The 26,623-nt window shown below is 34.2% G+C and overlaps 5 protein-coding genes and 2 pseudogenes across 5 annotated transcripts; 6 read left to right on the forward strand and 1 right to left on the reverse strand.

Moving 5' to 3' along the window:
- Positions 1–691: 691 nt before the first annotated feature.
- On the forward strand, positions 692–2,651 carry LOC107170972 (uncharacterized). Its single transcript, XM_015521196.2, has 3 exons — positions 692–1,022; positions 1,099–2,322; positions 2,368–2,651. Exons 1-3 carry the CDS (start codon positions 692–694, stop codon positions 2,649–2,651), a joined length of 1,839 nt encoding a protein of 612 aa, XP_015376682.2.
- A 2,595-nt stretch (positions 2,652–5,246) lies between these two features.
- LOC149056861 (uncharacterized) lies at positions 5,247–11,942 on the reverse strand (annotated as a pseudogene).
- A 207-nt stretch (positions 11,943–12,149) lies between these two features.
- On the forward strand, positions 12,150–16,704 carry LOC149056862 (uncharacterized). Its single transcript, XM_089223208.1, has 4 exons — positions 12,150–12,218; positions 13,210–13,732; positions 13,868–14,023; positions 14,294–16,704. The coding sequence occupies exons 1-4, from the start codon at positions 12,150–12,152 to the stop codon at positions 16,702–16,704; spliced, it is 3,159 nt and encodes a 1,052-aa protein (XP_089079334.1).
- A 61-nt stretch (positions 16,705–16,765) lies between these two features.
- Positions 16,766–17,839, forward strand: LOC107170971 (uncharacterized). The gene is made up of 2 exons (XM_089223209.1): positions 16,766–17,071; positions 17,123–17,839. The coding sequence occupies exons 1-2, from the start codon at positions 16,766–16,768 to the stop codon at positions 17,837–17,839; spliced, it is 1,023 nt and encodes a 340-aa protein (XP_089079335.1).
- A 6-nt stretch (positions 17,840–17,845) lies between these two features.
- LOC149056863 (uncharacterized) lies at positions 17,846–18,428 on the forward strand. The gene has a single exon (XM_089223322.1). It carries the CDS (start codon positions 17,879–17,881, stop codon positions 18,416–18,418), a length of 540 nt encoding a protein of 179 aa, XP_089079448.1. The 5' UTR covers positions 17,846–17,878; the 3' UTR covers positions 18,419–18,428.
- A 711-nt stretch (positions 18,429–19,139) lies between these two features.
- Positions 19,140–20,476, forward strand: LOC149056864 (uncharacterized). The gene is made up of 2 exons (XM_089223210.1): positions 19,140–19,792; positions 20,098–20,476. Exons 1-2 carry the CDS (start codon positions 19,140–19,142, stop codon positions 20,474–20,476), a joined length of 1,032 nt encoding a protein of 343 aa, XP_089079336.1.
- Positions 20,477–21,386: 910 nt separating this feature from the next.
- On the forward strand, positions 21,387–21,952 carry LOC149056865 (uncharacterized; annotated as a pseudogene).
- Positions 21,953–26,623: the final 4,671 nt, after the last annotated feature.

Consider the following 26,623-nt stretch of genomic DNA (forward strand, 5'->3'; position numbering starts at 1 on the left):
TGTGCCTGGTCAAGAATATTAAGGAGAGCCGATTGCTGCGTCAAGGTCATCATATTGAAGACAGATGTAAGGTAAGAGAGTCTCAATTTTCTAGTATTTTAAAATACGTTTGTAAAATTTCCAAAGTTTCCTTCCTAATTTATACATCGTGTGTAATCGGCCACGTTATATACACAGTATCACAGCCTAAGCCTGAAATAAATGCGATAAATTAGATTCGAAGCATTTCAATATTAGTCCGCCGTATAGAATAAACGCTTAAAACGTTCGAAAGCGTATGGATAAATGCTTATCAGTAGACTTCGACCGCTGTAATTTTATTGCGAAGAAGTAAATAGACTGCAAATTAATCACAATTTCGTTATATCGTGTTATAGCCTATTTCTCTTATCCTTCGATACATCGTAAATTATCAATTTTCGACTATCGCGTATTTATTATATTAATTTATAACGGCAAAATGGGAAGCAATCTAATATCAAGGCGAGGACAACTCAAAGGTAATCTAACGCGTTTTTGGAATTATGTGTCTGCTACGGACAATGATCCTAAACAAATCAGTATGCGAAGATCGAAGATTGAAGATGTGTGGAAGGAGTTTCACCAGGTACAATCAGAGATTCGAGCTGACGAAGATGCAAGCGAACATGAAGGATATCAATTAGAATTTTAAGAATTATATTTTAAGGCCATGGCTATTGCGGAAGAGAGACTTCAACAGTTACAAGCGAAAGAAAGTTCGGCAATCGATACACAGGTAAAAAAAGAAAAAATCAATGTGAGGGAGACGAGCAACGCCGTACCGCTGATGAAACTAGCAGCATTAAACGTACCAGTATTCTCAGGTGTATACACCGAATGGTCTCCCTTCTATGATATGTACACTGCATTGATTCACAATAATAATAGTTTAACAACGATACAAAAGTTCTTTTATCTACGTTCTTCGTTATCTGGCGACGCGGCGAACTGCGTCAAAAACCTAGAGACCACCGCTAATAACTATGGACACGCGTGGAACAGTTTGGTTACGAGGTACAATAATAAAAAAATTATTAGTACAAATGCACGTAAAAGGTATTTGTGATTTACCTACAGTGAAAGCGAGTTCATTCACTAGTTTACGACAATTTGCGGACAGTTTACGCGGTCATATATCGGCTTTAAGAACATTGAAACAACGTCCTTCAGAGTGGGGGCCGTTATTAACACATATTATATGTACCAAATTAGATGCGGTTACTATTAGCGAATGGGAGACGAAATGTGCGAGGGATAAAATTAAAGAAGTCGACGAATTAATCGAATTTTTAGAAGCCTGCTTTCACGTATTAGAAGCAGTCGAGTCGTCTAAAAAATTTTCCAATATTTCCAAATATAGTACTGAAATTAATTATACAGGTCGAAAAGTTCAATACACAAAAAACAACACATCATCTGCTTCGTTTGTAAATACCTCAGAATTAAAATGTTATGTATGTCAACTATCGCACACTATTTACAAATGTCCAAAGCTTATCGCGCTATCACCAATCGACCGAATCAAAATGGTAAATGACCTCAATTTGTGCAATATATGTCTACGGCGTTACGACAAAAAAAAGTGTTTCGCGCGATATTGTCTAAAATGTGCTAAGCCACATAATACCATGTTACATGTAAACAATTATAAGCACCAACAAAGTTCAACGTCCGAAACATCGACGGCAAGCAGTAAAGCTGCGGAAGAAACGGCCGTATCGAACACGGTGACCGCCCATGCATTTGCGTTAGATGAACAAGTATTGCTAGCTACAGTAGTAGCTCTAGCTGTGAGTCCCTACACGAGAACAGCAACAGTTCGAGCTCTGTTAGACTCCGGGTCACAGAAATACTTTATCACAGAAGAGATGGTGCAGACACTGCGTTTAAAAAAAAATAAAGTCAAGCACGTAATTAGCGGTATCGGGGAAATAGTACAACATGCGTCGTCGGCAGTATGGCTAAAAATAAAATCTCGCGTAAGTGATTACTCGGTGTATTTACCGATGATAGTGGTACCAAAGATAACGGGTCAATTACCTCCACGAAATATAAAAACCATATACAATTTTCCCGATAATATTAAATTGGCCGATCCACATTTTAATACGCCCCAAAAAATTGACATATTATTGGGTGCAACACATTTTTATGAATTTTTATGCGACGGACAAACACGTCTTTCGACTAACGAACCGTTGTTCCAAGAAACAGTATTTGGATGGGTAGCTGCTGGACCAATATCGGAAAATAAGTTATCAAAAATATCGACGTCGAACGCATTTTTTAGCACGACCAAAAGTGAGTCTACACTAGAGAACGTATTACAGCAATTTTGATTGATAGAAGACGTAAGCGACACACCACCTTATACAATCGAGGAACGTACGTGTCAAAAATATTTTAAAAATACCGTTATTAGAAATGACGAAGGACTTTTTGTCGTACACTTGCCGTTTCGGGACAACGCAACAAAACTGGGAAAATCGTACGATATTGCTAAACGCCGTTTTTTAGCAATAGAACGTCAATTCCAGAAAGATAAAAAATCAAAGGAAGAATATTTTTCTTTTATGAAAGAGTATGAGTCATTAAAGGTACGGTTTCCCTGCAGCGTCTATACGCAATAGAACGACGCGTCTTGACGCGGCGTCTGAACGCTGCGTTTACCCTGTAGCGTCAGACGCTGAAAATTTTATTATTTTATCCCGTTCTTTTAGTACTACTGCGACCGTTGTCTCTTCCACACGTAGTTTCCATATTTGATTTTTTTATCTTTCAAAATGAATCAACATTTTATTTTGAATAGTATCATTAATAATAATAATACTATTTGCGAATTGTTGCTTCGTAATGAAGAAATTGAAAACGAATTACTAATGAACTTAATTCCCAAAAAAAGAAAACCTTTCAAAAGTTTATTTTCCACGAGGAAATCTGAAGGGTTCTTTAAAAGTTTGATTAGTGGACATCTTACTAAAATTTCGGGAATTTCTTCGTCTAAATCGTGATCAATTCAATTTTATCTTATCTTTGGTCCAAGAAGAAATAACGAAGAAACCGACATTACGTGTACCTGAGCCAATATCTCCAGAGGAAAAACTAGCACTTACTTTGAGGTAAGATTTGATATATTTTTTTTAAATAGGTAAATAAAATAATTTATTGATTAGTAAATCTACCATTTATATTTTATAAATCTCAAAATTGGTGAAAAATAAATTTAAATAATAATAATGTTAAAAAAATTACATTGTTTAAAATCCTATAGAAACTAAGTGATGGTGTGTAATTGTACGTTTTTAATTTTTTATGTAATTTCCTGTAATATCAAAAATGTAGGTAATATAAAAATTAAATTAAAAACCATTTCAGTGCATTTTATATCATGATTTTTGGTAAGTATTTTATATTGCATTTTATGCATTTTAAGTGCATGTTTTATTGCATTGATTTTTGATTTTTTTTAATGCATTTTTAAAGTTTTTTAGTGCATTACATTCACAGCCTTAGTTATTTGATAAGTATTATTCTTATTAAAGTAATTTATTTTCCTATTAGTAATACAGTAGGTTGAATTATTTTTTCTAAAAATAAAGCATTTGAAAATATCATTCTATATAATATAAAATTGAATATTATACTTAAAAAGCTTCAAAGACCTACGAATAATATTATTAAGTACCTTACAAAAATAACTAAAATTGTAAATTACTGCTTCAAAAAGTAATGAGTAATGACAGATACAATATATTCATTATATTCATTGCTCCGCCTAGAACCTTAACTATTTAAATATTGATTATTTTTATAAAAAAATTGTATTAAAAAATATTTTATTAAATTAAATTAGATGTAAATTTTTTGGTTATTTTTATAAGTATACTACCAGTTATTTATTAAAATATATATATATATATTTCTTAAGGTACCTAGCAACAGGAGAATCCTTCCGATCTTTGGTATTTGCTTTTCGTATTTCCCACAGCTATATTAGCGTTAAAGTGAGAGAAACTTTAGCAGTTATGAAACAAAAATTAATGCCACTATTTTTGCCTGATCCCAGTAAAGTTAACTTAAAGACTAAAGCAGATGAATTTTATCAGAAGTGGAACTTTCCTAATTGTGTACTGGCAATTGACGGAAAACATGTTAGAATCCAATGTCCAAGTAATTCAGGTTCTTTGTTCTTTAATTATAAAGAATATTTTTCTATCATGTTGTTGGCTATGGTGGACGCAAACTATAAATTTATAGCTATTGATGTTGGATCGTTTGGGAGAGAAGAAGATAGTGGCATTTTTTTGAAATCAAGTATGGGGCAACAAATATTGAATTGTACATTTGGATTTCCTGAGGATTGTGCACTTCCTGGCACTGACAGAAAAGTTCCACACGTCATACTTGGTGATCAAGCTTTCAGACTGCACAAACATATTTTAAGACGCTTTTCACAAAAGTCAGCCAAAGCAGATAGTAAAAAAACAATATTTAATTATCAACTTAGCCGTGCTCGACGAGTTACAGAGAATGCTTTCGGATTATTAAGTAAAGTATTCAGAGTATTTTTTCAACCCATTAATATAAATACAACAACGTGTGATGACTTGATAATTGTAGCATGTTGCTTACATAATATGTTACGAGACGCATATTTGGAAAAAAATGGAAAGATATTTTATCAACCCGATTCAGAATAACTTCTTACTGCTAACATGACGTCTTTGGCCGGTGAAATTGGATTTTTAAGCACAGAAGGCATCGCAGTGAGAGACATTTTTAAAGACTATTTTGTCAACGAAGGAACTGTATCGTGGCAAACATAAAATTTAGTAGTTCTATAGTTAAATAATCTAAATGTACTATTTTGTTTGATGTTAGTTCTCATTTTTATATTTAGACGTATTTATATTTGATTATTTCAAATAATATTATTACGATCACGAATATACTATCATTAAAGAGTCAAAATATTAAGGTATAAATAGGTAGTAATAATATAGCTTCTTGAAAATAACAACAACATATATTTTTATTTAAACCAGTCTTATGGTTAATTTATTATTTTTAAATAAAATCAACAAACAATTGAATTAAAACGAGTGAATTTTAAAATATAACAAAAAACTTAACATTATAAATACCTAGGAATCTTGGTATGCACAAACTTATAATAAGCACCAACTATTATTAAAGTTAAAGAAAAAATTACAAAAGTTAAATACTTAAAGATTAGACGTGTCATCATAATTGAACGGCAAAACCCCTTGTGATGATGTTGAGGTACTATATGAATTAGCTGGTGAACTCAGTTGACATGGGTACATATTATTGTTGTAATTGTAATTTGGTGGTACTTGATAAGTTAGTGTTTGAGCAATTTGAGGATTTGAATATTTGTCATCTATCTCAGAGATTAAAGTTAGTATCCTAAGTTTAGCTTCTTTGATTGCTTGCGGTGACATTTTTTTTTACCGTCATAGCAATACTTTTGAAAAACATAACTACATCATCCTCTTCACATAGTGTTTTCATACTTGTCGCCAATAATTTATTTTGTTCTTGGATACTTAATATTGTATCCTTCGTATCCTTTAAACGTTTGGCCAAAATAACAGAAATCTTTTCTTCTTTTGACCGAATACGTTTTCCTGCATATGAAGTTGATGGCAAATCGTCGGACATGGTATTTTTTTCTGTTTGTTCTTGTTCTTCGTTGTCTTGTACATTTTCTTCAACGTCTTCAGGTGTTATATCGTCAGTAGTAGATACATTTGAAATATCGGTATCAGTTATGTCCATATTTGTTATAGTACTAAAGTAAAAATATTTCAAATATATTTATAATTGTATGATAATAAATGTATATATTATTTTTTGTCATTGATTAGTTTTTTTGGTTATACATAAACTATTTTTTTTTTTTTTTTTTTTTTATTTATTTAAGGCTTCAACTCCTGAGGTTATTAGCCTGTAGTAAATACAAAATACAAAATAGTAGTCATAGAGTATTGATCTTAAAGCTATGGGGACACATTATGTTTAACAATAGAGGGATTTTGTAGAGTATATGTACATTCAATTATTTTTCTAAATTAATTTTGCTAAGCCTATGTTTTTGAAAAAATTGTATATGTTTTTGGAGTTATGTTCGCCAAGTGCTTGTTGCATTGTTAATGGGTTCCCGAGGATTTGTCTGGAGTTGGTGAACTTTGGGCATTCTAGTGTGATGTGTTTAATTGTCAGCGCTTTGTCACAGAGTTCGCAGGTCGGGCTGTCTTCTTTTGTTATGAGGTGCAGGTTCGTTAGGCGAGAGTGTCCAATCCGGGTTCTTGTGGTAACTACTTCTTCGTGCCTGGATGAGGATGGGGGAGTTTTCCATGGGTCGATTGATGGTTTAATTTCTTTTAGTTTATTTGTGTTTGGAGTCTTCTCCCACGAGCCTTGCCAGTGACTTTTAGTTAGATTATTTATTTTTGAGAGTGCGTCTTGAAATGTTATTTTATTTATTAGTACCGAGCTAGGTGATGCTATTGCTTCGTTGGCTGCCTTATCAGCTAGTTCGTTGCCACTTATGCCAGTGTGGGAGTGGACCCATAGAAATTGGATTTTTTTGTTGTGTTTGATAACTTTTCTTGGATGGATTGAATTATTTTGTTTTTGGGGTAAGGATTTTCGAGGGCTAGGAGTGCACTAAGAGAGTCGCTAATTATAAGTATTTCTTCAGACACTAAGGTCGTCACGTGTGAGATTGCATTTTGGATGGCTTGACTTTCAGCGGAAAAAATGCTGGTTTCGTGAGGAGATTTGAACATTGAAGTTTTGTTATTTTCTATGAATGCGAAACCGGTTCCATTTGGGGATTTTGAGGCGTCCGTAAAGATCTTTATGTGGTGAGGGTATTTTCCTTCTATTATTTCTGAAAAGTTATTTATTATAGTTGAGGTTGAGGAGATTTTCTTGTCGAATTCGAGTAGTTGGGTATTGGGCTTCATATTCCACATCCACGGAGGGGAAGACGGGAAGATAATTTTGTTAAACATAATTGGTTTGAACTTCATTATATCTGCTATGTTCTTGTACGTGTCATCGATAGTGAGAGGTATGTTTGGACTGTTATGTATATTCAGAGGTCTTCTGGTTGGAACTTGAGTTTTGTTATTTGAGAATTTAGTTACAAATTTTAGTGTTTCTTTAATCCTTCTAAATTCAAGTGGGAGTTCTCCAGCATTGCACATAATACTAGTCTAATGCCTTGATTGTGTATAGGATTTAGTGTATTGAGAATTTTGCTTCTGGCCGTATTATAAATGACTGCACCGTATTCCATTTTTGCTAGTATAATTGCTTTATATGTAGTAATGAGGCTATTTTTTTCAGAGCCCCAGGAGTAATGAGATAAGGTTTTCATGTTGTTTTTTGCATTTATTTTGAGGTTTTTTAGGTGTGGGTTACAATTTAATTTGTGGTCGAAAGTCATACCTAGTATTTTTATTTTATCTGTAATTTGATGTGGAATAAGTTTTCATTACGTTTTTTGTGGAAGATGATACTTTGTGTTTTGGATGGTGAGAAATTGAAGCCTGTTGCGGTTGACCACTTGAGGAGTTCATCCAGAGCTTGCTGGATGAGTTCGACTGTTGTTTTTATGTTCACGCCACTACAGAGAATGTTACAATCATCCGCAAAGATGGTATACTTTATAGGGGGAAGGGTATTGTCATATATATTATTTATTGCGATTAAGAACAGGGTGACACAGATGACTGAGCCCTGGGGGACTCCGTTTTCAGTGGTATGAGTTTTTGATAGTGTTTCACCAATTTTTGTTTGGAATGATCTGTCCTGTAAGAAGTTAGTGATGAATGTCATCATGTTTCCTAAGATGTTCCATTCACGTAGGATAAAGATAACTCTTTGTCTCCAAACCATATCATATGCTTTTGTTAAGTCAAGCGCTACTAGGATTGTGTGTTGGTTTACTTTGGCTGCGTTACATATATGGGAGTGAATATTGGATAAAGTGTTGAGTGTGGAGTGATTTTTCCGGAATCCACATTGCTCTTTATTGAATTTTTCGGAGACTTCTAAGTGCCATACGAGTCTCGAGTTAATTATTTTTTCGAGTACTTTACATAGTGTGCTTATTAGAGAGATGGGACGGTAGTTTTCTGCGTGAAATTTGTTTTTATCTGGTTTGGGTATTGGGATAATAATTGCTTTGCGCCATTGGTTGGGGAAAAAACCGTATTCCCATATTGAATTGTAGACTAGAAGAAGTTTTTGTAGGGCGAAGGAGGACAGATGATGTAGGAATATGTAAGGGATGTCGTCAGGGCCTAGGCTTTTGCTTTTACACTTCAGGAGTGCCTGGTTGAGTTCATCCATACTGATAGTGGAGTTGTATGAGTCTTAACTGTGCTGTGGTATGCTGTCTGTGACAGATGAGTTCTCAACTTCATTTTTGTGTTTTAGGAAGGATTTCGTATGGTTTTGGTTACTGTTGTTTGTCTGAAATAGATTGGCGAAGGCTTGGAAGATGTCCGGGCTAGTTTTGATAAATTCATCTTTATATTTAATGATATTGGGTGTCGAGTTGAACTTGTTTCCTTTAAAAGTTTTAATTTTGTTCGACATAGTGGTAGCAGACGTTTGTTGGTTGATTGTGGAGAAGAATTCTTTCCAGGCTACGCGTTTGCTATTTTTGGTAATAAACCTTGATTCTACCCTAGCTTTTTTAAGTGCTATGTGATCTGACAAAGATTTAGTTTTTTTAAAACGGTTTAATTTTTTTTTGTAATTTTCAATAGCTTCTTTGCATTCGGGGTTCCACCATGGTTTTTTCTTGGTGGCTTTGAAACGGGAAGATTTTCCTATGGATATATTTGCCGCGTTTACAATAATTTCGGTGAGGGAAGCCACTATGGAGTCAATATTGATTTGGTCTATTTCTAATTCATCAACATTCTTTTTGGCCCAGTTTTGATTCTCTAAGTGGTGATCGACCAGCTCAGTGAAGAGATTCCAGTTGGCTTTGGTAAGTTTCCATCGCTTAATTGGTTCATCGGGTGTAGATTGGTTGAAAATGTTAAGGTGGATTGGCCAATGGTCGCTTCCGTTGTATACAGTTAGTACTTTCCATTCTAATTCAGAGGCGAAATTGGTGCTGGATATTGTTAGATCTATGGCTGATAAAGAACTGTTTGTGGAATTGTGTCTTGTTAGGTCACCATTATTTAGAATTATTAGTGAAGGATTTTCTAATAATTTTTCTATCGTTTTCCCACGGTTGTCAGTGTGTGATGATCCCCATAAGATGTTTCTGCTGTTGAAGTTGCCCAGGATTAAGAAAGGTTTGGGGAGTTGTGTTATTATTGAATTTATATCAAGGAGAGAAAGAGGGGTGCTGTCAGGGATATAAATATTGCATATAGTTATTGTTGTCTTGAGAATGACCTGAACTGCTATTACTTACAAATTTGGGTTGACATATATTTCCTTGCTGTTAATATTGTTTTTGATGTATTTTGCAACTCCGCCACTGGCTCTGAGTGCGTCGGGGCGATTTTTTTTATATCCGGAGTATCCGTTAATGTTTCCTATGTGTAGGTTTTTGAAATTAGTTTCTTGTAGGCAGATAATGTCAGGATTTTGTTCGTACTTAATACGGTTTATATCGGTGTTGTGTTTGTAAAATCCGTTGCAATTCCATTGAATTAGTGAACTCATGTTTAGATAATGGGGGTAGATTTTTGAGTAGTTTTATTGATTAGATTGATTAAAGTTGGAAGTCTGCGGAGTTGACTGTGCGATTGTGTCTGTGTAGATTGGAATAGAGTTGTAGATAGTTTAGATATTTTGTTTTTAATTTTTTTTTTTCCACCATTAATGGTAATATTTTTTCGGCCATGTCAAGGACTTCAGAGGCATTGGATCCAACATTAATACATAGGTCATGTATGTTTAAATTTTTGTTTGTGAAGTTATAGGATATATTTGAAAGAGATTAGATTGAGGGGGGAGTCTTTGTTCTGCAGGATAGCCGTTGCTGGCTCAAGAAGGTTATCTAATATTTCGGTGGTTCTTGTTGAGGAGTTTGATCTTGATCTGGTTTTAATTTTTTTTGTGGTTTGGTTTTTAGAATTTGTGTTTTTTGACAGCAGGTGTACCCTTACCTAACTCAATTATGTCGATGGTCAATGTGGGGGAGGGAGGCGCTGACGTGCATGTGGATTCAGGGGATGGCCTTTTGAAAGTAGCTTGGAGTGGTTGTGAGTCCGATATGCCATCGTAGTTATCGTATTTGGTGGTTTGTGTATTATTTGTGTTGGATATTTCGCTAGTGGTTTCTAGAGGTAGATCAGGAGTCACGTCCATAATATTGGTTTTTTCGACGATATGATGGGATGAGGTGTTAGTGGAAGTTTATACATTTGAGGTGTCCATATTTTCTGTCAGAGGGGGAGTTGTGTATATCATCTTACACGAGGATGATACATGGCCGGGTTTTATGCATAAAAAGCAGGTTACGATGTCATCGGTAATAAATATACGGTATGAGGTGTTGTCGAGGACAATAACGATCGATCCAGGTAGTTTTGGGAAATCTTCAGGACTGATGTACAGCTTTCTGCGGAAGCTTGTGATATGAGCGAATTTATCGAGCGGGAAACCAGCTTTAAGCGCCGTGATTGGAGATGTTATTTTAATACCGAATGTCTCTATCGCCTCGATGATAGATTTATTTGGAATAGCGGGATATACGTTCGATAAAATAATGCGTTTGGCCGGGTTAATTAACTTGCGTATTGGTATCTCAGTATTATCAACGAATATGGCCGAGTGCTTGTCAATGATGTCATTAGTAATCTGTTGGTTTTTGTAGAAAACGCAGAACCTATTATTAGATATGCGCGAAGCGGAGATAATGTTTGTTGCGTCAGTAATTTTACTGAGCGCAATTATGTATTGTATTTGTTTAATTCCGTCGATTGAGTTCATAACGATAGTTTGATTCATTTTTGGTATGAGAGAGTTGGCTGTTGTTTCAGCGAAACTTTTAACTTGGGAGCTGTCTATTGAATGATTTGAAGTGAGTTGAATGTTGTTGGTATCATTGATGATGAGGTTGTCTTGAGTTGAGGTGGTTTTGGGTGAGGGGATAGGTGTTGAGTGTTTGGACGCTAATAATTTATCATTAAGAGATAGTTTATTTGGGTTTGAATTTAAGTTGCCCGATGTTGTAGGCATATTTGTGGTGATTGCGAATGAACGCAATTTAATATCGTAATTGATTTTAATCAGAAAGATAGCTAATCGCGCTTAATAAAATCATATTACCAGTTTATCGTAGAGCAGAGTAGAAACACTTCTAACGGTAGATAAAAATGCGGTTGCGATAAGGCTACATACGTGTTGCTCGGTAGGGAGTCAAACACGAACTGATAAACTATATTATGAATCAACTTTAGAATGTAATATAAGTATCAGCATACCTTCTTTCGTACTCGACGGTGTCCAAAAATGATAAATTCATTGTACTTCTACTTTTTTTATATGGAGCTGCTGATCCTGTCGGAAGTTTTTTCTTTTGCTTCATATACGTGTCTCGAATATTCTTCCAGCGTTTTTTACAGTCATCGCCTATACAATAGGTGGAGTGAGGACAAAGAATAAATAATTAATATTAAAATAAAGTTTGCATGTAAATTACTATTATAAATTATAAATACTTGAGAATTATATTTTCAATACATACTTGATCTCCCTACTTCTTCAGATATATTTTTCCAAATATTATCTTAAAAAAAATTATCTTTGTGCTTTGGATGGGCACTATCGAAAATAACTTTATTATTTTCCACTAGTGAAATCAAAATTTCGTCCTCTGTTGGAGAAAATGAAAATTTTTTGATCGACATATTGACTGATGACTCCAGGCGTCTTGACGCAACACTGGTCCGGACCGGTACTGACGCAGGACGCCGCGTCAAAGCGATTGACGCGTCGCTTCAAACGCGAGTAGCGAAACCAGTCATACACAAAACACATAATCTAGGGTTTCGGCGTCAGACGCCGCGTCTTGACGCCGCGTCTAGACGTTGCAGGGAAACCGTACCTTAAAACATATGAGCAGATTGGATGATAATGAGCAATCCGAAAACGCAGATCAAATATGCTATTTGCCGCACCATGCCGTAAGGAAGGACTGTAGCACGTTTACAAAACTGCGAGTAGTGTTCGACGCGTCTTGTAAAACAAAAAATGGTATTAGTCTTAATGATGTGTTGTTAAAGGGCTATTGACGCATGATATTATATTATATTATTTTATTATTATTTTGTATTTATAAGACGTAATTGGTGTTGGTTTCGCTCAGTCTTGATAAAGACGCAATGCGGGCCGATTCCGATAGCACATTATTATTATTACATTACCTATATTATATTGTATGACTTTTGTGTCAGTCGCGTACGATCGATGTAATCAGCACCGTCTCGCGGAATCGTAATAAAAAAAGTATATTTTGCGATTTAAACAAGGTGCGTTACATTTTATTTAAATCTAATTACTCCTATTCGAGAACCAAAACACAAATAAACGTTACAGTCCACAACATGGTCCTTCGAACCGGATAGTGAGTAATTTAGAGTAATTTAAAGTGAAAAGGCTTAAATAGTGCGAAGCCACGTGTATGCGAACTCAAAACGTGAAAAAACGTTTTAATAACGAAGCGAGTTATTAGAACATTGGAGTTGGATGTTGGCTGATTGGAGTAAAGAGCGTGCACCGTCGTCAAGTCAAAAAGAAAAATAATACACGAGGTAAGAGATTTCCAATTTCCTAAATACTTGCATTTTTACACTTTCTTGTGGTTAAAATTCCTTATATTTGGGCTTTACCCGGGGAAATAGTATAGGCGACAATATAATCGATTAGCACGGCACTATCTGTATTTTATTTGCGACAGAAAATAGTGAACGTATATTCTCTACATCGTAAACCAATTAGTGCGGGTTCTGAAAGGTAGATATAAGATAAGTAATAGTCGACAATGAAAATTATAATTGGCGATGGCATTGAGTTGATATTATAAAAGTTATTATTATTATCGTATGAAATAAGAAATATTATACGAATAGAATAGGTATAATAGTAATAATGAGCGGAATATCAAATTTAATTAAGTGCCGCGGAAAGCTGAAGGCGTCCGTAACGAGATTTTTAAATTTTGTAACGAAAGAAGATGTAGACGTAAATGAGATACATGTAAGAAGAGAAAAAATAGAGGAAATCTGGACCGAATATGAGCGAATCCAAGCTGAAATAGAAGAGACGGACGACGTAGAGATGAACGAACAAGATAAATATCGAGAAAAGTTCGAAGAAATATTTTTTAAGGCGGTAGGAATAGCCAAAAAATTAACGGAACCAGTGGTCGTAGAAAAAGAGGCGCAGCCATCCCGTGGTATTGATGAAGACGTTACGGGCGAAGGAAATTACCGATCAATAGAAACGACGAACGAGATTAAAAATTATAGTCAAAAAATCTCACGTCCGCCGATAAGATTATCGGCGTTAAATGTGCCGACGTTTTCTGGTGAATATAACGAGTGGGCAACATTTCACGATATATTTACGTCATTAATTCATAACAACGCGGATTTATCTCTAGTTGAAAAGTTTTTTTATTTACGTTCCGCGGTCACAGGTGACGCGCAGAATTGTATTCGATGTGTAGAGACTACATCAAATAATTATGAAATAGCATGGAATAAATTAAATAAAAGATATAGTAATAAAAAGGTGTTAGTACAAGCACATGTAAAGTCAATGTTTGAATTAGAACCGGTCACAGGTGAATCGTCGGCAAAATTGCGACAGTTTACGGATGCATTAACTGGTCATATGAGCGCACTAGAAACGCTAGGTCACAAACCTAATAATTGGGGGCCTTTACTAGTGCATTTAATAGTAACAAAATTAGATAAAAATAGTAGACGTGAGTGGGAGACAAATGCACCTAAAGAAGAAGTAGCACCGGTCGAAATAATAATTGAATTTTTAGAAGCGCGATTTAAAATATTAGAAGCAATCGAGGCGTGCAAAAATATAAACATTCGACAAGGTGCATATAAATTTAATAATCATAATAAACAAATTAATGAAAGGTCGTTGTCACTAGTTATAGGAAATAATAAAGGTTGTTATATTTGTCAAGCGCCACATACCATTTACAAATGTCCTATATTTATCGCGTTACCGGTTACAGAAAGAATAAAAAGAGTTGCCGAGATGAAATTATGTAAATTGTGTTTACGACAACACGTACCGAAAAAATGTAACGGTAAAAATTGTTTTGCTTGTTCAAAACCTCATAACACCATGCTACATTTAAGTAATAGTTCAGAGTCAAGAAAGTCGGAAGCCGAAAAAACGTCCGAAGATCCAGAAGCGACAACAGCGGTTAGTGTACACGTAGCGGCTAACTCGGGCGACCAGGTATTATTGTCAACAGCGGAGGTGCAAGTTCAAAATGAGAGTGGTGAACCGCAAATCGGACGGGTATTGTTAGACTCAGGTTCGCAGTGCAATTTTATAACCGAAAGTATGGTACAAATATTAAAATTAAAAAAGACGCGCGTACAACATACCGTATTAGGTATTGGAGGCAAAAGTCAAAACGTGAAGGCGGCTGTTGTAGTGAAGATTCGGTCACGCATTAATAATTATAGTTTAACGTGTTCCTGTTTAGTGGTACCTCAAATTACAAATATATTACCATCAGAAAATATCGGAGGTGAATGCATAGTACCCTCGAATATAGAACTAGCGGATACTTCATTTAAAGTTCCAAAAAAAATTGATTTATTGTTAGGCGCGTGTCATTTTTTCGAAATATTGTGTATAAAAAAAATTAAACCGACAATAAATGGACCAATATTTCAAGAAACTCAATTGGGCTGGATTGTTTCCGGTCTAGTGACATCAAAACATACGAATAACAAACCTAATAATATAAAATGTCATACCACGTTACTAGACGAAAACGAAGGTACTAATTTGGAAATTATGGTATCAAAATTTTGGCGTACAGAAGAGTTTGAACCTGCAGTGCCCTATACTACGGAAGAAAAAAAATGTGTCGATCACTTCGAAAGTACGGTAAATCGAAATGAAAACGGTAGGTTTATCGTACATTTACCGTTAAAAAACGATGCGAATATAAAAATTGGACCGTCATACGAAATCGCGAAACGTCGATTTTTAGCATTAGAACGGCGATTGCAAAATGACGTAAAATTAAAAAAAGATTATATTACGTTTATGAGCGAATATGAAACATTAGGTCATATGGAGCGCGTAAAAAATCAAGAAAAGTTAGGGGAAACGTGTTATTTGCCGCACCATGCGGTAAAAAATGAGAACAGTAAAACAACAAAGTTAAGAGTTGTATTTGACGAGTCCTGTAAAACAGAATCCGGATATAGTTTAAACGATACACTATTGAAAGGTCTGGTTATACAGGACGAACTGTTATATATAATATCAAGATTTAGGACGCATAAATTTGTATTAACGGCCGATATACAAAAAATGTACCGCCAAGTATTAGTGACGAAGCAAGATAGCGAGAAACAACGAATTTTATGGCGCGCGGACCCCGCACTTCCAATACAAATTTATCGTTTAACAACACTTACTTATGGAACAGTACCGGCATCATTTTTGGCAACAGCATGTTTAAAAAAAATATCTGAACAAGAAGCGTCATATGTAAAAGCTTGTGATGCAATTAGAAACGATTTTTATATGGACGATTTCCTAAGTGGCGCGGAAACAATAGAAGATACGATCAAGTTACGCGACGAAGTAATTTTAATAATGAAAAAGGCGAGTATGACCTTAAGAAAGTGGTCATCAAATGAACCAAGTATAGTTAGTTGTATGTCAGAAAAAGAAAATGCGAATGGATGTGTGTTTGAAGAAGAATCAATAACGAAGATACTCGGACTGTATTGGAATGCGAATGGTGACGTATTACAATACAAGGTAAAAGAATATGACGAAAATACTACAATAAGTAAAAGACACATTTTAGCGGAGACCGCCGCGATATTCGACCCAATGGGACTAGTTGGTCCGATTATAGTACAAGCAAAATTAATAATACAGAGCTTATGGCAAATTCGTATTAGTTGGGACGATCCGTTACCAGATAACATACGTATAGAATGGGTCAAATATAGAAAAGGTTTATCGATGTTAAACAAGCTAACTATACCACGTAACATCGGAAATAATCAAAAATTGTCAATTATACAAATACACGGATTCGCAGACGCAAGTATCAAATGTTACGGAGCGTGTATATTTTTGCGTAGTACCAATGAACAAGGAGAACACACGGCCAAATTAATATGTGCAAAATCAAAAGTCGCCCCACTTAAAGTTATATCATTGCCGAGGTTAGAACTATGTGCAGCACTTCTATTAGCGCGTTTAGTTAGCCGTATTGTTCCGAAATTAAAATTAAATATCGCGAAAAAATATTTTTGGTCATATTCGAAAATAGTACTATCATGGATAGCGTCTCCGTCGACCAAAATGGAAGACATTTGTGGCACACCGTATTGGGGAGATCCAGGACCTGTCCAACATAACAGATTGGGCATATGTTAAGTCATCGGAGAACCCGGCCGATATAATATCGCGCGGATGCGACGCGGAGCAAATATCAGGTATGAATTTATGGTGGAACGGCCCGGAATGGCTAAAAAACAACATCGAAGACTGGCCGGTAACAGAAAAAGCCAGTCAAAATGATAACATAGAAAAGCTACCAGAAGCAAAAACAATACGAAATATAGCTCTTGTGGTGACTGACGAATTTATATTATTCGAACGATATTCGTCATTAAATAAAATATTACGTATTGCGGCATATTGGTTACGATTCAGAGATTTTTTAGTGAAAAAATCTGGTGCATCAGTCGGACCACTGAGAGCGGAAGACTTAGAACGCGCAAATATTGGTCTAATTAAAAATGTACAAAATAAATTTTTTAAATTGGAAATAGAAAATTTAAAAAATAAAAAGAAGATAACAAAAAGTAAAATAGTTCTGTTGCGGCCGTTTGTAGACGATAAAGGCATATTGAGAGTTGGAGGTCGATTAAAAAATGCAGGTACGATAGATGTATTCCAACGACAGCCTATTATTATACCAGGTGACAGTATTTACACGAAATTGTTATTTCAGCGTGAACACATAAGGTGTATGCACGGAGGCCCATTGGCGATATTAGCATTAGTGCGATTGTACTATTGGCCTACTAAAGCACGAAATATTGCCCGAGCAACAGTTCATAAATGTATTACATGTTTCAAGCAAAAGCCGGCGTTCGTTGAACCCATAATGGGCGATTTACCGCGTGAACGTATAGAACCATCACGTCCTTTTAAAATAAGTGGTATCGATTTCGCGGGACCGTTACTAATTAAAGACAGTTTAAAAAAGAGAGCATCATTGACAAAAGGTTACGTGTGTATTTTCGTGTGTTTTGCTACCAAAGCTGTTCACATAGAGTTAGTTATTGACCTGAGTACAAAAGCATTTTTAAACGCTTTAAATAGATTTTTTGATAGAAGAGGTAAAAGCTCGGTAATCTACTCAGATAACGCTACGAACTTCGTGGGCGCGAATCGATATTTAAAAGAAATTTATAATTTATTTCAATCTACAGAACAGAATAGTGAAATACAAAAACAAACGGCTAATGATGGTATAGAATGGCGATTCATTCCCCCGCGGTAACCGCATTTTGGGGGTCTATGGGAGGCTTCAGTGAAGTCGATGAAAAATCTTATAGGTAGAGTGCTAAGCGAGTCGCATTTAACGTATGAAGAATTAAATACTATACTAACCCGGGTAGAAGCATGCCTTAATTCCCGTCCCTTAACCGAAATGTCGTCGGATCCTTCCGGCCTAACATATCTTACTCCTGCCCATTTCCTAATTGGAGAATCTCTGATGGCCGTACCGGAAAGGGATGAAAGTACGATACCGGCGAATCGGTTAGACCGGTGGCGTCGTGTTCGACAATACACGCAAATTCTGTGGAAACGATGGAGCCACGAATATTTAAATCAATTACAAGTAAGAAAAAAATGGTCAGTGGAGAGGGGCCCTACCCTGGATATCGGGACAATCGTCTTGATGCGCGATGAGAATCTTAGGCCACTAAATTGGAAGATAGGACGGGTACTGTCGGTCCGCCACGGAGAGGACGGAGTGATTCGCACGGCGTTGGTGAAAACGATGACGGGCGAGTATAACCGGGCGGTACGAAATTTGTGTCCACTTCCGTTTGATGATAACATTGGGTTAAGGTAATATCGTAAAAACAAATGTATATTATATATAACATAAATATTAAAAAAAAATAATATTTTTTACACTTATATATCGAGAAATTAAATATAATTCATAGTCATATATTTTTTTGATATTAGATTTATTGTATAAAAAAAAAATATATATATATAGCTCGTTCATGTATTGTAATGACTAATGAGTCAAGTTCAGATATATATTTATACGATTTGTTAATATTAATTTTTTTTTATATCTACATTTATATTATGAATATTTTCTTGTGTGAATTATATATTGTTTAAATATTAAAATATTTCAAGGCGGGCGGTGTTGACGCATGATATTATATTATATTATTTTATTATTATTTTGTATTTATAAGACGTAATTGGTGTTGGTTTCGCTCAGTCTTGATAAAGACGCAATGCGGGCCGATTCCGATAGCACATTATTATTATTACATTACCTATATTATATTGTATGACTTTTGTGTCAGTCGCGTACGATCGATGTAATCAGCACCATCTCGCGGAATCGTAATAAAAAAAGTATATTTTGCGATTTAAACAAGGTGCGTTACATTTTATTTAAATCTAATTACTCCTATTCGAGAACCAAAACACAAATAAACGTTATAGTCCACAACAAGGGCCCCGTTATCCAAGACGAGTTACTCGTATTATACATTATTTCGCGATTTCGGACTCGTAACTATGTCTTAACGGCCGATATAGTTAAGATGTATCGGCAAATATTAATGACCAATAAACATCGCGATTATCAAAGGATATTATTGCGTACCGATCCTAATCAACCCATACAAATATATTGTCTAAACACAGTTACATACGGTACGGTACCCGCATCATATTTAGCGACAGGTTGTTTACAGGTGTTGGCCGAAACGGTACGCGAACAATTTCCATACATCACATCTATTATCAACCGCGATTTTTATATGGACGACCTACTGACCGGAGCCGATACAGAAGAGGAAGTGATTAAAATACGCGACGGCTTGATCGCAGTTATGAGTAGTGCCGGCCTAACGTTACGAAAATGGTCATCTAACGATACAAGTTTGATAACATCTAGTCTACCTGGCGAAAACATAGAAATATCAAATAGGTACGAACTCAATCATTCGTTAAAGAAAATATTAGGGTTATTTTGGGATGCTACGTCAGATAAATTAAAATATAATGTGCGCGAAAGCAAGAAGGTAGAGGGGATGCCTGTTACTAAACGTGAAATGCTATCCGATATAGCTGCGATTTTCGACCCGGGTTTAGTCGGACCATTGATAGTTCGAGCGAAAATAATATTACAATCGTTATGGCGTAAGAATATTGATTGGGACGAACCCGTTCCGGCGGATATACGAGAACAATGGTTTGAATATAGAACACAATTATCCGCCGTAAACAAGTTGTCAATATCACGAAAAATTACAAACAACTTAAAATAATGTTTTATTGAGGTCCATGGATTCTTGGACGCTAGCACATTGGCGTATGGATGTTGTTTATATTTGAGGTGTACGGATGATGCGGGTATTCATCATACTAATCTAATATGCGCTTAATCCAAGGTAGCACCTTTGAAAACACTGTCATTACCGCGACTAGAACTCTGTGCGGCACTGTTGTTAACGCGCCTAGCGAATAAATTAATACCGAATTACAATTAAAAATTAGGCAACAGTATTTTTGGACTGATTCCAAAATAGTATTAGCATGGATTGCCTCATCTTCGACGAAATGGAGAACGTTTGTTGCCCATCGAGTAGCTGAAATCCAAAACAAAACAACAATGCGCCATTGGAGTCACATTAGTACAAGCGATAACCCGGCTGACGTAATATCTAGAGGTTGCTGTCCGTCTAAATTAATTCATTTAGATTTATGGTGGTCGGGCCCTAGCTGGTTGACGAAAGATGAATCTACTTGGCCCAAATACTCAGATGCTCATCATGAATTAGAAAACATTCCGGAAAGTAAAGACAATAATATTAGCGTTATGTGTGACATTGATCATGAAGATTTTATATTAAATAATTATGAGTCATTGAATTAGTGTTTAAGAGTAACCGCATATTGTCTAAGGTTTATAAATAACGTGCGTACGTGTAAGAATAATGATATTAAATTAACAGGTCCGTTAATGCCAGAAGAATTGGAAAAGGCAACTTTAAAATTGATAAAAAATACACAAAATATTGGTTTTGTTGACGAACTACGGGAATTGACAAACAGCAAGGCAGTTTCAACCAATAGTAAACTTTTTCGCCTCAGACCATTTATTGACAGTAACGGTGTCATACGCGTTGGCGGTAGATTGAAAAACGCCGCAACAATCGATATTTTTCAACGTCACCCCATTGCATTACCCGCGAACTGTACGTTTGCAAAAATGTTATTTCGTGAACAGCATATAATTCTTATGCACAGTGGTCCGCAGATTTTATTATCAACTATTCGTTTAAAATATTGGCCAATTAACGGTCGAAATTTAGCGCGTAATACGGTTCACAAATGTGTAAAATGTTTCCGCAATAAACCAATTTTTGTTCAACCTATTATGGGTGACTTGCCCGGTGACCGCGTCCAACCAGGACGAGCATTTTTAAAATGCGGCATAGACTTCGCTGGTCCATTTTTAATTAAATCTAGTGCGTTGCGTAAATCACCGATTATCAAAACATACGCGTGTATTTTTGTGTGTTTAGCAACCAAGGCCGTGCATATCGAGGCAGTTAGCGATTTAATGACGAAAGCATTTTTGAACGCGTTAAACCGGTTTTTCGACCGTCGTGGTAAAAGCGCTGTTATGTATAGTGATAATGAGACCAATTTTGTAGGCGCTAATAGAAAATTAAAAGAAGTACATCAATTATTTCAATCGAAACTATCGCAAGAAGACCTACAGCGGAATTTTACGAATATTGGTGTAAAGTGGCTATTCATTCCCCCTCGTTCACCACACTTCGGCGGACTGTGGGAGGCTGCGGTCAAGTCTATGAAAACGCTGTTAGGAAGGGTATTAGGCGAAGCTCACCTAACATTCGAAGAATTATGTACTGTATTAACGCGCGCCGAAGCATGCTTGAACTCACGTCCTTTAACCACCTTATCGACTGATCCTTCCGATCCAAGCCCCCTCACCCCCGGGCACTTCCTTATAGGAGACTCTCTCACCGCGTTGCCAGAAGAAAACATAACCGATACACCAATTAATCGACTAACACGATGGCGTAGAGTTACTCAATACTCCCAACAATTATGGCGTTGTTGGAGTAGAGAGTATTTATGCCAGCTTCAAGAAAGGTCCAAATGGTCTAAGAAGAAGGGTCCGAAACTGAACGTAGGTACAGTAGTTCTAGTGAAGGAGGACAATCTGCCTCCTTTATAGTGGAATTTGGGAGTAGTCGACCACGTTTTTCAAGGATCCGATGGAATCATTCGGTCAGCAGAAGTTGTGTCGGCAGGCCGTAAGATTAAAAGGGCGGTTCGGACATTATGTCCACTTCCTTTTGAGGGTAATATTGAATAAAAATTATTTATATTATAATCTATATTACTACAATATAAGAAATTAAATATCATGTCAACCCAGAATATCTTTTTATGCGATGTTATTTTATCCTTATCTACATAATGTATATGCGTGTTATCGATCACCTTTTCAATCTCTATAATATTACCATTTTGCTTATTTACCGAAATTATTTTACGCGGTGGTCGAATATTTTTTGTTCATTAAAATTTGTAAATGATTCTTATCGTTATGTTTATATTTATTGAAAAATGAGATTCGTAAATTATTTATATTATTATTATTTATTATGATTTATATATATCTATATTTTTTTTTCTTTTTAGTATACGCTTATGATATATCAGCTGTATTATTAGTATTTCAAATCAAAATTATTATATTTTTTTTTTTTTTTATTGTTTATGTTGAAAATTAATATTTTCATGCCGGGAGTATGTTAGCGCTCAAATGGTATTATATTATTATTATTATTACTTTATTAGTTGTAGCCGCTCGCTATCTCAGCCATATTATATTATTATCTTTATATTGTACTTGTGATAATTTGTGTTATAAGCAGTCGCGTATCGAAACTTGTACCGAGCACAGCGAGCGACCCTACAGCTATTCGTGTTTAATAAAGTCTTATACAGTCCACTTAAATCGTCAGTCTTTTTTATTAAAGATTTGTTCTCAGCTATTATTCAGCAACCAAATCATTAGAACTAGATATCTAACTCAGCTTAAATTTTAATAATGAATAATATTTTATTACATTTAAAAATTAATAATTTGTTAGATATTATCTACCACAAAATGCATTATTATATTATAATATGAATATATGATATAAATTACTTACACTTTCTCTAACTGTAGGACAGGAATATGAAGGATTTTGAACAGAGTTCAATTGCTCTAGTCCTCTTCATTGTACACAAATTATTTACTTACATTACCAACTGTATAAGTAAATAATTTATTAAATCTATTTTAATTTAATAACAAAATTATAAAATATTATATCCTTACAAAAATAATCGCAATAAGCCAAAGCCAACAACGCTAATGCACAATACACTAACACTAACGAGTATCGAGTAGCGACATACGCCAATACAATGAGTAATGACAAACGCACAATCAGGCGCGAAACGGCAAAGAATTCTATTTGAAACATTAAACAGAATTGATTACAGAAATGTGATTTTGCAAGCTGGTAGGTATATGAACTTAGAAACGATAATTTAATTTTTCGTGTTAAATAATCGTGTTCCAAGCACGGTTATAGATAGTAGCTTATTATATAGTTTATCTACAGCAGTGTGGTGATACAGTGCTATCACCAGCATAGCGCGCCCGTCGCGCGTTGACCGCGGTCATGGTTCTACCGTACTTTTTGACGTCCGTGAAGTTGGCCCCCCTACTTTTGCCCAATCCGCTCCAAACCTGTGCCTACATTTTGTAACTTATTTGTAACTATTTGCAACACAAATTTGGAAATTTGCAACTTTATACTTTCACCGCAATCAACGATTTACTTTGGGGGGGGGGGAGCAACTTCACCTAGCCCCCCTACTTTGCCCAATCCGCTCCGAACCTGTGCCAATATTTTGCAACTATTTGCAACACAGTTTCGGAAATTTTCAACTCCATACTTTAACTGCTACAAACATTTTTGTGTCGGGGGGCTAGCCCCCCTACTTTGCCCGATCCGCTCCGAACCTGTGTCAACATTTTGCAACTATTTGCAACTATTTAACAACTAAATATTTTTGTGACAAGGGCTGGCTAGTGAAAATTTCCAAAAATAAACACAATTTTTTCAATACCTATTATGTAATTAAATTTATTATTATAGAAGTTCCTATTGACTTAACTAAGATTTTAATATATATATTTATTTTATTATATAGGTAATATATTTCAAAAATAGTAAAATTATTAAAAACGTTTGCGTTCTAGATAAATAATAAATAGTAAAAATATTTTGCGAATTCAGAATATGCGAGTTCACTTTCTGAATCTGCGAGTATGTTCTTATGGCTTTTAACTGTTTTTTTTAAAATTTTTTTACGGTTTCTAATGTTTATTTTTTAACTTTGTTTAGTGTTTTTAACGTTATTTCAAATTTTAAATTGGTTACTTCATTTCAATGTTGCTTTAAAATTTCCAAATGGCTGTTGTATTTTTAACCTTTTTTCGCGTTTATCAACGTATTTTTATTTTTAAACTTCTTAACTTTAAAGTTTTACCATTTTTACCATTTTTATCTTGTGTTTTAGGACCAGTTTTTTTATGTTATGTTATATTCAAAATTGCTTATTTTATTTTGGGTTTATTAACATAATTTTTTGATATCTAGGTTTTACCTTTTTTTTACGTTTAAAATGTTATTTGTGAGTTGAGCTAATACCTTAATACCTTAATACTGATGATTATTTAAATTATTTTTTCACGTATCTATTTATAGCTCCACATATTTTTGACTAGTTTAGCACATTTTTTTCATTAGTTTTTTCAATTTAAAGTGGAATTGTTATAAACAAATATAATTCATTTTTATATTTTTATATTTATAAGTAAGTTAGGTTAATTATTATTCAAATTTGATTAATTTATCAAATATACTGTGTATATGTGAAAACAATGTTGTTAATAAATATTGCACAATTCACAAGAACAAAAAATAGTAGGTATGTTCAGTGGCACCCAGACAGGTTAGGTATTTGTATTTTTATTCTAAAATACTATATATTTTTTTTCATTCTAGTATTTTATTCCAAATTCTAATTATAAATATTTCGTAATGTATATATTATTATACATTTTGTTTCTAATATATTATTTTATATGAGATACAGATCATAACTGGTCGAATTGTCTTTTATCTTGAATTTATAATTAGTCTTTCTTCTTATTTTAAAAGTTGTAATAAAAATAATATGAATTTAAATATTTCAATATAAAATTTACATATTGAACTAAAAAGCAAGTATATGTTTAAGTATTTTGAATATCTACGATTGTATGTATTAAATTTTGTGAAATAGGTAAAATGTTAACATAAACTATTTTAGTGAACCTTCTTCCATCATTTGGATATTCATATAACGAAATACAAAACATTACATATTTAGAAAATATAAACTTCTTTCATTTTTCGAGATTTAATTTATTTGACCCGTTATTATTTAATTCTAAAAAATCAAAAAAAATTAATTTTTACTAAAATATTTACTATGACTTAATTATTAAATGTCATTAGTCCAGTGGAGCAATTAAAAATTTTTAAATACATAAATTTAAAAAAGACATGACTACATGAGTCAAACTTTGACTATTAAACCTTATATAGGTAGTAAATTTAATTTTATGTCTTTATGATGGAAATATATTATTTTCTCGTATATGACATATTATAGTATAACCATTATAACAAGAAATATAACAAACCGTAATCGTAACCACCACAAAATTATAATTGTCATAGTTGCCGATGTTCAAAACTAATAAATGTATATATATATATATATATATATATATATATAATACATATATATTTTGATAAATAAAAACAACAGATACCTACAACATATTTAAACGATTTTTAATTTCTTTTATACCAGTGCATTTATTGTTTTTGTTCATTAACCGATTAAATTACTAAGAAAAAATCATTGATCACATTTAAAACATTTAAATAATAATTATTGAGTAGGTACTACATAACAAAACTATTTTTTCAGATTTATTGCATATAATACTTGTCCATTCGACTCTATTGTAATGCTTATTATTTCTTTGGCATTCCTCGATAATAGAACCTACCAAGAATTTGTAAATAATAGTACAAATGAACTTTTAATGTTTTGTAAATCACTAGCCACCAAAGGAACAAGTCAAGAAACATATAAAGAGCGATTAAAATAATTATTGTCTACAATTTTTAAAGAGGATACAGTGGACACCGGGACACAAGCATATATATTATTGATGCAAAATGTAATGTACTACACATTGCAACGAAACTATTAAGTGATATACCATCGACAATCGAAAAAATAACGTGTGACAAAGGATGCACTAATACTGACTTAATATCTCCAAGCATAATTATTAAGTTATCAAGCGGAGTGGAGTTATTTATTACAGAAAGACCTAATAACATAGGCGCCAAGTACATGGGTGCTCGGGTGCTCGAGCACCCATTGAAAATATTCATTGGGTGCGGAGCACCCAATATAATTAAAATAGGTAAACCGTTATCACCACGATATCATTATTTTTCCCGGTATTTTCATAAGATATTTTCACAATAACAAAAATTCGTAAGTTGTAAGCTCGTAAATCTTTTTGTTTTATGTTCCTCGTCAACTCGTCAATTTTGTAAAAGTGACAAAGGTCTTGCTGTGTAGGTACCTACTGTGTATTCGACGATTTAATTAAATAGTAACTAATAATTATGAAGCGTCAAAATACGTTATTATCTTTTTTCATTAGAACAATTTGTAATCGGCAAAGACAGATATATTACCGATGTCATTGAATTTTATGGAAGTGATTTTAACCGAGATAAATTGATATTACATCGAGATATGTTCTTAGATATTGCAAAATCTAGAGAAGTCTCTATAAAAAGTTTACAAGACGCCGTAAATTTAATGAAATCTGAAAATTTGTGTG

This window comes from Diuraphis noxia, unplaced genomic scaffold (genome assembly GCF_037042655.1).
Source record: "Diuraphis noxia isolate RWA-SAM2 unplaced genomic scaffold, SU_Dnox_SAM2 contig0003, whole genome shotgun sequence".
Classification (NCBI taxonomy): domain Eukaryota; kingdom Metazoa; phylum Arthropoda; class Insecta; order Hemiptera; family Aphididae; genus Diuraphis; species Diuraphis noxia.